This window comes from Protobothrops mucrosquamatus, unplaced genomic scaffold, assembly GCF_001527695.2.
Source record: "Protobothrops mucrosquamatus isolate PMUCROS unplaced genomic scaffold, P.Mucros_1.0 scaffold502, whole genome shotgun sequence".
NCBI lineage: Eukaryota > Metazoa > Chordata > Lepidosauria > Squamata > Viperidae > Protobothrops > Protobothrops mucrosquamatus.
The window spans coordinates 203,788-215,306 of record NW_015386818.1 but is presented as its reverse complement, the minus strand read 5'-3'; the positions used below and the strand labels follow the sequence as shown (position 1 = coordinate 215,306).

At 37.6% G+C, this 11,519-nt stretch overlaps 1 protein-coding gene across 3 annotated transcripts in view; it reads right to left on the bottom strand.

The window, feature by feature from the left end:
• Window positions 1-256: 256 nt before the first annotated feature.
• The window catches only part of OLFM3 (olfactomedin 3), a 59,743-nt gene continuing 48,480 nt past the window's right edge, over window positions 257-11,519 (bottom strand). For all 3 annotated transcript variants that reach the window (XM_015816806.2, XM_015816805.1, XM_029284299.1), the window contains 2 exons: window positions 2,855-2,961; window positions 257-934 (listed from right to left, as the gene is read on the bottom strand). In XM_015816806.2, coding sequence (XP_015672292.2) covers window positions 257-934; window positions 2,855-2,961 — 785 coding nt within the window. The remainder of the gene's footprint in view (window positions 935-2,854; window positions 2,962-11,519) is intronic.

The window sequence follows — 11,519 nt, the reverse complement described above, 5'->3', positions numbered from 1 at the left end:
GAAATAAGCATTTAGTACTTTCCATGACAAAGTCACAGCAGGCTTTATATACTTTTTAGAAAGATACCTGTATTATGAACTAGGTCATTTTAAAAGAAAGACTTTGCCATATTTGGAATACATTACATTGTAGAAAAACCCTCCTCCATTAATTTTTACTGAGAAAGAAAAAAGAATTTAAAAGAAACCCAGCAGGATGCTTTTTGAGTTCGGCACAACGACACTCTTTCAGGTGGCCAAAAGTCCTGGTTGACACCTATGTGTCATCTTCTGTTTTAATAATGTGGAAAAGAGTGACGTTGAATAGGACTTGGTGCCCATTATTCCAGGCATAGAGAGCTCTATCTCTGGCATTGTAGTCAAGCATTGATATATGGAAATATTGATTGTGAAAAGGTATGTCTGTATATTCGTACGTGGAGGTTTTTGTCGAGTATGAATAGTAGACCTTGGCTCCGGTTAAGTGGGAATTGGTGACGTACAAGGTGCCGCAGATCATGAAAGATTCGCCAGCACTTCGCTTGGGGTACCCGGTGCTCCAGGTTTTCATCACTTCTAAAGTATCCTGATTCAGTTGACTGATGACAATGTTGCCTGCATTCTGATTAGTGGCATAGACAGCCCACAAACCTATCTCATCGGCCATCAGATCGATATCAGAGAAGCCACCCCAGGTGTAGGGATAGACGTTGTGAAAACCAGCATACTCCAGGCTACGCTGAGCAAGCACCTGCCCAGTATCAAAACTGTACTTGATGATGATGTTGCTCTGATATTTGTTGAAATAGAGAGACCCGTTGTAGACAACATGATTAGTTCCTGCCCATTTGAAAGGGAGATTGTATGTCCTGGACTCTGCACCGCTGACAAAATCTGCTATGGATTTGTATTCACGGACGATTTTGTTGTTGGTGTAACTGTCCATATACCAAACCTGAAAGTGAGAAGAAACACATGTGCTTTGGAAAGTCAAATCAATACACTATTTTAAATACTTGTATTAGTCATCTCTCTGCCACCCATATTTTGACTTACTTCCAGTAGCAAAAGAAAGCCAAATGTTCAAGAATGGATGCAAAAAGTTACCAAAAGTTGTTTAAGAATGGTTGCAAAAAAAGTGTAGATTTGCCCTTCCATAAATAAGACAACAATGTGTTAAGATTCAGTATTTTAATGCTGCAACAACATCTAGGTTACAACTTCACTTTCTTTATTCATGTTGCAGTAAGCCTGTTCTCTTGTTTACATAATATGAAAGTTATACATTTCTCTCTATGTGTTATGTAAACACACCAAGAAGATACCTTATCTATCTATCTATATGATAGGGTCCAACAGTGTCCGGCAGCAGCCACAGTCTATGCAGGTAAGTCCGAGCGCTGCGACCACCAGGCTGGCCCTCCAAGCAGATGTGTGTGTGGGGGGAGGCAGGCAATCCCAATGCATGGCGGCACCAGCAGCAGGTGGAGGCAGAGATAGGCAGGCAATCTTGATATGCCACACAGCTGCCTGCTCTGGCACTGCCATGGGCAAGCCGAGAGACACCCATCCACTTCGTCCCATCATCTCTTGGCTTGCCAGTGGCCGCACCAGGGCAGGCGGCCACGTGGTGAATAGGGATCACCTGCCTCCCCTGTGTCTCTGCCTGCTGCCGCGTGAGGACGAACTTCCTGTGGCTGCCTGCCCACTCTGTCCCACAGTTTCTCGGCTTATCTGCAGTTACTCTGGCAGCTGCATGACATTTCAAGATTACGTGCCTCCCCCCCCCCCTGCATGTCTGCCTCCGCTTGAGGCTTGGACAGGTAATCAACTCAACTGTGCTGCATGGGCTGCACAGTCCCACAGTGCACTGAGTAAGGGGCCAGCAGGCTGTGGCTGCTGCCAGACACCATCAGCCCCTGCCTGCTTGCCGTCTCTATACCATGTTTCCCCAAATACACACACACACACACACACACACAATTTTATATATTTTATTTTTTTCTATACTGTTTCATATTTTTATGCTGTATTGTATACTATCCAGAGTCCCTCTTTGAGGGTGATGAGCAGTTCAGAAATGTGAAATGCAAATCCATAAATCCATAAATCTATCCATCCATCCATCCATCCTCAAAGATTTGAGGGAGTTCTAAGGTTTACAGTCGTGAAAAAAAAAAAAGGTAAAATGCTAAGGTAGTCCTTCTTGCTGAAAATGAGGTAGTGGGGACTGAACATTGTCCATAAAAGTCAGCTGGAAAAGAAAAATGAGACAGAAGGAGAGGTGGACTGATTGAATTCATTATGTGTCGTGGAGAAGGTCACGGCTGGCTCTTCTACTGAACAGGTCCACTCCGATTAGAAGGTGAGAATAACATTGTTTGAGAATAATAATAATGTTTTTCTGCAGATTCTACTTTAGCATTCCAAAGTTAAAATAAGAAGCCCCTCTCATCTGTCCCCCTCAATCAAGATTTCCATTCTCATTTGGCACAATAATTATGGATGTGAAAACTGCACCCCATTTGCTAGACTTACAGATACCGAAAAGGATTTATTTCTCTCTGGCAATCAAGCTGCACTGGAAGGAAAACGAGATTAGATGTATAAAGCATGCTTTGCCTGCAGATGGTCCTAGTTCATCTCCAGTCAAATGGATCTCTGAAACTAGCATTTGCTTGAGCCTTTGGGGAATCATCGCTAGTCAGAATAAACTTTAAGTATAGCAGACATTAAAGTTTAAGACAAGCCTATTTGCCTGTTTATTTAAAACACTTTCATACTGTCATTCATTCTATTTAGAATTTCAGAGATAATAAATCAACTAGAAGAATTCCTCCACGGCTCCCAGCAAGAGAGAATATAAGCCACCTACTCTGTTGTTTTTCTCAGATGCTAATGGATCTGTCATCCAAGCTCCAAACCGGGTTCCAGATGTCTTGACTGTAATAGGACCGGTGATTTTCATCAATTTGCCGCAGGCTGAAAAATAAAAAGAAATCACGACATATGCTAACTGCATCCATCTTCCTGGTTGAAGTGGGGGATGGATTAAGAAATCAGTTTTGCTTTAAGTGGCCTTCCACTCTCATTTTGTCCCATTCAAAGCAACAGCTTGTTCAGCTTCTCTAAGGAAACAAAGAACTGTTTAGAGGTAGTCCTCGGATTAAGACTACAACTGAGCCCCAAATTTCCATTGCTAAGTGAGGCAGTTCTTAAGTGAATAGCCTGTCTCATTTTACGACATTTTCCCAAATCACTGCAGTTAAGTTGTTAAGCAAATCTGGCTCCCCCCATTGACTTTGCTTGTCAGAAGCCAGCTGGGATGGTTACAAATGGTGATCATGTGACTCTGGGACTGTCATAAATGCAGGCTAGTTGCAACGTGCCTGAATTTTGATCACGTGACCATGGGGATACCAGCCAGGTTGTAAGTGTGAACACCGATCATAAGTCACTGTTTCCAATGCTTTGTAACTTTGAAAGGTTACTAACAAATAGTTGCACAACAAAGGAATACCTGTATTTAAAGAACATATAAGTAAACTATGGTCTCTGGATCACCCCTTCCAGCTTTACTACAGTAAACTGTAAAAAAAAAATATATCAAAGAGGTGTTTTTCTTCCATTTTGAGCAGGAAACACAAAATTATAATGTAAATCCTACAAAAAGCTAGGTCTTTTTTTTAAATTGACCCTCCTGTTACAAAGATTTAAGGAAAATACCTAAAGCAGGGGTCCCCATCTCCCCCTGAAGATGCCCTTGATCACATAATCCTGATCTTTGGAGACCTTTTGCCTTTCTTGTGCTGAATTTAGCTGTCATTCAGCAAAGGCTGCTCCTGCCTATTTTATTTGCTCCTTCTGATTGTTTACAGGCAGGCTAAATGCGTGTAAAATGCTGCTTTTCCAGGATGCCTGTGGTGTGATGCATTGCTAGAGATTCTGCTGTACAAGGGCTGTTGGTCCTTTCCTATTATGCTGAAACTTGATAATGTGTTGCTTTGTTTATTGCAGTTTAATCATGTATAACAGTTTTACCTTGCTGTTAGAAACCTTGAGCATTCTTAGTTATACAGGATATAAATATTTTAAAGAAAGAAAAGAAAATATAGGTTTATGCTCCTGTGTGGCTTTATCACACCTGAATGCATACGCTTTCCAAGTGGAAAGGCTTGTATAGCAGTCTTAATGTTTTGGCTTTTTTTTCTTTAGACACTTTAAAGAAGGTATAAATAGAGATAAAAAGACAAGCAAAAGGATAAACACAAATGAACAAATAAGGAGTTTCAAAATATTAAGATTATAGTTTTCTATTACACCATTACTTAATTATGAATAACTGAATATATCATTTCATTTTAAAAGATTAGAAATGACTATTAAGCTCTAAGCTAACGATGAAGATCAAGAACCATGGTCAACACAGTATAAATCATGGAATAAGATGATGTGCCACATTAAATTCAATTTATCTTATTAAAAAGCCTGTTCTAATTTAGATATGCTATAAAATTGAAATATGGACGCTATGCATACTGAAACATAAATTTTGGGTGAAGTATGAAGGAATGGTTTCCAGTTTGAATTGCATTCTATAGTAGATTTATTTTCAAGGCACAAAGTAATTCTAAATATAGAAGATATCCCACAATTTAGCATTTCTCCTAATGAGTGGATCAAATAATCTTTCCAGGAAAAAGCATATGCTTTTTCCTGGAAAGATTATTTGATCCACTCATTAGGAGAAATGCTAAATATATATAAAGCAAATTTTGTATACAGTATCTTCTGAGGGAACACAGGTATAGTCTTCAACTTATAACCAGTTGCTTAGTGACCATTTGAAATTACAGTAGAATGTGCAAAAGTTAGTTACAATCTTGTTTTGAAGTTCTGAGCCCCCCCCCCCAATCATGTGATATTTTGGATGCTCAGCAATTGGTCTGCATTTATGGCTATTTGCAATGTCCCAGGTCATGTGACCAAGATTTATGATATTTTGGGTGAAAACTGCCTTTTACTTTCAGTTCTTTGCAAAAATGCCCCCTAATGAGCAATGGCCTCATTTAACAACTACAGCCTTGTTTTACGATCACAGCATTCACTATATAACCACGTTTGTTTAATGACCATTGCAAAAAAGGTCATAAAATCAGGTTGGCCAGGTGGGTGACCCTCATTGTGGCCATCATGATTTACAAGTGTAATGGGCAGTCTCCAATACCTTTCTAAGTAGAGGACTACCTGTGTGTGGTTTTTGTAAAGTTCAGTAAAAAATAGTTCAGGTTGAAATGGGAATTAATCTTTTAAGATTGTTGCATTTTAAAGAAATTGTTTTCCAGAATTGTTGGGCTTTACAACTTTGGCATGAAATGAAAGCTAATCTGTTATCCTTCTTATCTTTTCTACTACCTTCTCCTATTGATATCTTATGATTACAGTACTTCGTTGTTTGTATGTATACTGAGAGCTTATGCAGCGGAGACAAATTCCTTGTGTGTCCAATCACACTTGGCCATAAAGCTATTCTATTCTATTCTATTCTATTCTATTCTATTCTATTCTATTCTATTCTACTCTACTCTACTCTATTCTATTCCTACTATCATTACATTTCCAACGATTTTTGGATAATGAATCTTCCAATTAGCTAAGAGAACTGGAGTAGAATACCAGCAATAAAACACCTAATACTATTTATTTTTTGTTAGTTTAATATTCAGAGTAAATTTAATATCCTTCTTCAACTGACGTTCCCACTGTTGTGTTATCTATTACTGCATCCCAGTTCTGCATTTATTGTTCTACAGTCTTTCAGTCTATCATTTGTAAGAGATCTATAGCTAAAGCAAGATGACCTCTAGGTCAGAAAACAGAGTTATCCCTATCAGAAACAGCCAACCTATTGGATATAAATGAAACTATAACACAAGTTTTATAGTTGTAGAAGAAACATAAGAACAGAATGCAGCATTAAAAATTGAATTGATTTCTACCTTCATCTGAGATCTCTCAAATTAACTACAATTCAGAGATCTATATTTTGAATCTTCTTTTATGGGAATGCTATGCTTCTTGTTAACCTTAATAATGTGTGACTAGTGAAATGAAAAGGCCTTGTCTGCTAGCAATGGGTTTGGCATAAGGTTGCCTGCTTTGGGCATTAAATAAGGCAATATTCCCCCATTTTTCTATTTTAATTTAAATTATGGTATGATAGCTTGCTGCCCAGAGTCAATTGGATTGAGCTGGATAATTAGAGAAATTGAATAAAACGATTAAAAAAATATTTCCCCATTCTGCTTTTCATTATTGCTTTTTCCTTATTTACTCCACATGTTTGACAAATTCCATTCAAAGGGAATAAAATATAATGGGATTTATTTAGCAGTGAGAAATATATACAATTAGATTCAGATCCAGGATTCATTTCTGACAGCACTTCTTGCTATATTCAACTACATTCAAACTGGATTTTTTAAGAATTTCCATACACACTGAACAAAGTAGGGCTGCCAAAAATGTGCCAATTGTAATTTATTACCAATTAGTTTTTAAATCTTCTGCATGTATGTGTTTTTAAAAGACATGTTTTAAAAAATGCGTTAAATTACTTTTCAAATGAAAAGTAAACTACTTTTAAAAGACATGTTTAGAATGCATTAAACTACTTTTCAAATGAATACCTTGACATAAATACAGAGATATTGTTTTTAAATTGAAGATGAAAGTGAAATCAGGAGACAATGAACTCTTTAAAAATGTTTATAAATATGGCATAGTCCTGATACACTACAATGGATGTGTTCTTGGAAATTTGCTGCGTATTTCTTTTTAGCAAAGTATATTTTTTCATTTGCTTATACCTCATTATTTTTAGACTTTCATGCCTAAGGCAGGACTAGAACTCAGTCTCCTGGTTTCTAGGTTGGCGCCTTAACCACTAAACCAAACTGAACAGACTATCTCAGTTAGCCATTCTCCTTTACTTATAATGAGAAAAATGCTCCAATAATTTGCCTTAAGACATCACATTCATTGCCAAACCAAATGAATAGGGAGAAAATAAGTTGGAACTAAATAGACCTTGAAGATTAAAAATGAGGCAGGCAGGAAGCAAATGTCACAGAACTGTGCATATCTTCTCATCCCTTTTCAGAAATGCGTAGTATTGCAAAAGGAGCCCTGCAATGAGTTTGCTCTAAAAGTTTCCCTTCAAATGGCAGCCAGTTGCCTCACCTCCTTGCCCTTTGAGGTCCCAAATGAAGTGGGATAGACAGAGGAAGAGACCAGAGGGAGCTATTAACTTTGGCATTAACTTCATTCCCAGGGTGTGTAGTTTCAGCTACAAATTCTGAGGAGTTAAGTAGACTACTTGGATACCATGTAAGCTTTAAGTAAAGGCACGGCAGTGACTGGGATGACCACAGAATAAAGTCCACCATGGCTCCTGGTTCAGTTTTTCAACTTTGTTTTAAATCCAGTGATTCTGCTTTCCTAAATAAGGTCCTGATTAAGTAATATATTTACATTTCTCTCCTGGGCTTAACATTAAGGTGCTTAAAATGAGTCACACAACTTCCCAAAGTCTCTTTATAAAGTGAGGTGAGTGGCATAATAAATGTAATCATCATCATCATCATCGTCGTCATCATCGTCATCTCAGATGCTACCTTAACAGCTCATAGGTCCTTGCTTAGGACTTGAACTGTTAAGTTTTTACCAGTCCCAGACTGTGAATCGAATTAAAGAAATATTAATATTAATATCAATATCAATATCATCATCATCATCATCATCATCAACAACAACAATAATAATAATAATAACAACAACAACTGCATGCAACCTCCCCAAATATGTGGAATTCAATCCCAAATGCAAAAGGTGCCACCCACTTGTCAATTTAAGTTGGAAAGAGGAATAAGGGGGATAATAATAATAATAATAATAATAATAATAATAATAATAATAATAATAATAATAATAATAATAATAATAATAATAATAATAATAATAATAATAATAATAATAAAGTTGGAAGGGACCTTGGAGGTCATCTAGTGCAACCCCCTGCTCAGGCAGGAAACCCTATACCATTTCGGACAAATGGCTGTCCAGTTTCTTCTTAAAAACTTCCAGTGTTGGAGCATTCACCGCTTCTGGAGGCAGGTTGTTCCACTGGTTAATTGTTCTAACTATCAGGAAGTTTCTCCTTAGTTCTAGGTTGCTTCTCTCTTTGGTCAACAATAGGAATATTCTTTTTGATTTTTATTTTATTTTACTGATTTATTTACTAATTTATATTATTTTATTTTACATCAAATATTTCTTTGTCCAAGTTCAGCCTACTTACTGGAGTAAGGACTTCTATATACCACTGAAAGCCCCACTGTGACCTCAGTCCCTCATTCTGGCTACATGGGAGACTGCATAAGGCCTAAGGTTGGAAACCAGGCACACAGCAACATTTTTTTCCTTTTTTTTCTGTGTCCCCAAAAACTTAATATCTAAAAACAATAACGACAAAGGCTTTTTGTGTGCATTAATTTAGGGAACACATACCACAAAGTGAATAGACTGGAAATGGAATATTTTGTACAAATATGCTGGCTTGTTTGTCATATATAACAAGAGCAATATACAATATGAGTAAAGTATGCATAGAACAATGAAATGCCATGTATATGGTTCAAGGTTGAACAAGGAGTAAGACAAGCTGTTTGTTGCCCTCATGGTTGTTTAATGCATTTGTGGACAATATATAAGGAATGTTTGTGATAACATGAGAGACCGGTTTTGCCCTCTAGCAGGTGACTGAGAAGTGTGTGAATAGAGGAAAGAAACCTTGTTGCATAAAGAACACAATAAAGTGTGTTTAAATAAAAAGGTTTAAATAATGTAATGTTTTACATGAATATGAAGTTGAAAATGGGTTGCTGAATGTGATACTAGCTGTCTATAGAAGAAGTAAAGCATGTGAAAACCAATGGAATACCATTATATACTATTATACATACACACACATTTATATTTATTATGTGATATTATACTATATTATGTTATGTCAGGGGTGTCATGCCGAAACCGCGCCCACCCCATTGTCAGCAATAGAAAAAAAGTCACGATGCGTCACGACACGTCACGTGACGTTACGAGTTCGACACCCCTGGGTTATGTTGTTATATTTATTATTAAATGGTTTAGAATAAGCATGAAGTAAGGCAAATATTTATGTTATCCCCTTGGTTGTTTAATGTATTTATGGGGAAATGAATACAAAATTATTGTGGTGACATTAGAAGCCTGCTGTTTGGAGATCTCTATGTATATGCACATGACACCGTGTTACTCACTGAGAATTTAAATGATTTGCAGAAATATATCTAAATAGTTAAAAAAAACTAGAGAAAGAGAAAAAATAGCATATGTTGGTAAAATATTAATTAAAAATGGGATAAAATGAATGGGACAATTTTAATACATCTAAACGTGGGTGTTCTGTCCCCGTCTGACACACACACCCAAACAGCCAGCCGAGGGTTAAATAACTTCTCCACTCCACGCCACAGATAAGAAACTTGGCAGCAGCTCCGTATCTGCCTGCCAAGAACTTTTACTCAGAGAACACAGAAACAAAAAACAATACACACAGTTTGAAATTCAATCCACAGCAAACTACTTCGCCAGAGATTTAGCTTTGTCCATCACAGAGTCCAAATGGCCACCACCTCCCTTTTATAGCCTGTGGGGTGTGGTCCAGTGACTCAGCTTAATCTCTGGCACGCCTCCTTTTCTGCTGTGCACGCTTGTCGCACCTATGCTGGCGTGGATCCAGCCACAACGTATCTTCATCACTATCCGAAACACCTGGCTCCTGGCCAATCTCAGAAACACCTGGCTCCTGGTCAATCTCTTCTCCGTCGGGAGATACCTGAGGCATTGCCAGAGAGGAGGGTCCTGGAGAGGGAGGCCTGGCCATCTCCTCTCCTTCATGTTCGGAGCCTTCTTCCTCCGATAAGAGGGGCTCACAAGACGGAGCCACAACAGTGGGTAGAAATGTAGGGTAGTTATATATGATCTGCTTTAAGGAATAAATGTTTTCCAAAGAAACATTCTGCCCCCCGAAATGAATAACCTGTATCAAAGAAGTTCACTGATATGGGTTGGTTACATAAGATGAATGAAACTGAAATTGAAAATCAACTACATAAATGAAAAATTGAGTAAGAATGTTCATTTAAACTGGTTTGACTTATTGTTATTCTTTTTCTTATCTCAGACTATTACTTTCTTTGGCTTAGTATTTTTTCAAACTCTTTCTCTGCACTCTGAATAATGTTGCATATTTCAAAAGGGAATATAGAACAATGCACCTGTGCCTATGAAAAATTATGACCATTAGCATCACATTAGAAAGCCAACTCCCAAAAGCCATGAATCAAACTTAAGGGGAATCCTTTAAATGGCCTTACTAGAAATGTCAGTTTCCATGGAGCAAGCTCATAGGACCAACACGTTTGGTATACTGTCTAAGTTGACAGTATGTGCTTAACTAATCCGTGAACCTGATGAATGGATGTGGACAGGCTTTCTGTGATTATGGTATGTTTGGGTCCCTGTTTGATATCCATCTGATACATTTTTCTAGCAGATCTGAGTTTGTACTGATGTTTGGTTAAAAAAGAAAGAGGATGTAACAGTCATAGTTTAGCACATAAGGGAGGAATAAGCTTCATTAAACCAACAAAGGAGTCAACAGGGTCTGACAGAAGAAAGTCTCTCTCCACAAGGAAAAGACTCAGAGGAACAAACCCAGTGGAAGACAATAATAATGAAAAACTAGAGGCATACAAGACATTATTTTCCATGGTCTCACAGAGGAAACAGTCTCTGTATCTCCAGAACATCAATAAATCTTGACTTCAGCAGAAATCAACAAGGTATGTCATTAGAATCTGATTATTAAGTTAATTAAAATATGGACTGGATGGTGTGGCAATGAACTGGTTAGGTAACCAGCTTAAAAACCAGACCAGAAAAATCATAATATATTAATTAAATTTATTGGCCGCCATCTTACTACAGGAAAACTCTGATCAATAATTGGAGCTAAGAATTGGTGAAGCATCACAACATTTCAACATTTTATAGCAACGTGGATGAAGAGCAATGTGGATGAAGACAGGAATGAGCAGATTTGAGATGACATAAATAGGGATAGCCAGTGCTTTTTTTCTAAAAAAAAAAAAAAAGGTGCCGGAACTCACACAGGTCATACAACCCGCCTTGCCTACCCTACAAGGTTCCATCCAAAAAAGGTGCTGGAACTCCGTTCTGGGCGTTCTATGAGAGAAAAAGCCGTGGGGATAGCTAATTGCCTAAAAATAAAACAATTAAAAGAAGCTGTGCTTGACAGGATAGCATGGAAAGCACTTGCCTATAAAGTCACCAAAGTTGGACAGGACTAAATGGTTAAAAACAAACAAATACAGAAATAAAATTCAAAACAATTTGTGGTAGATTAGAAAATAGCA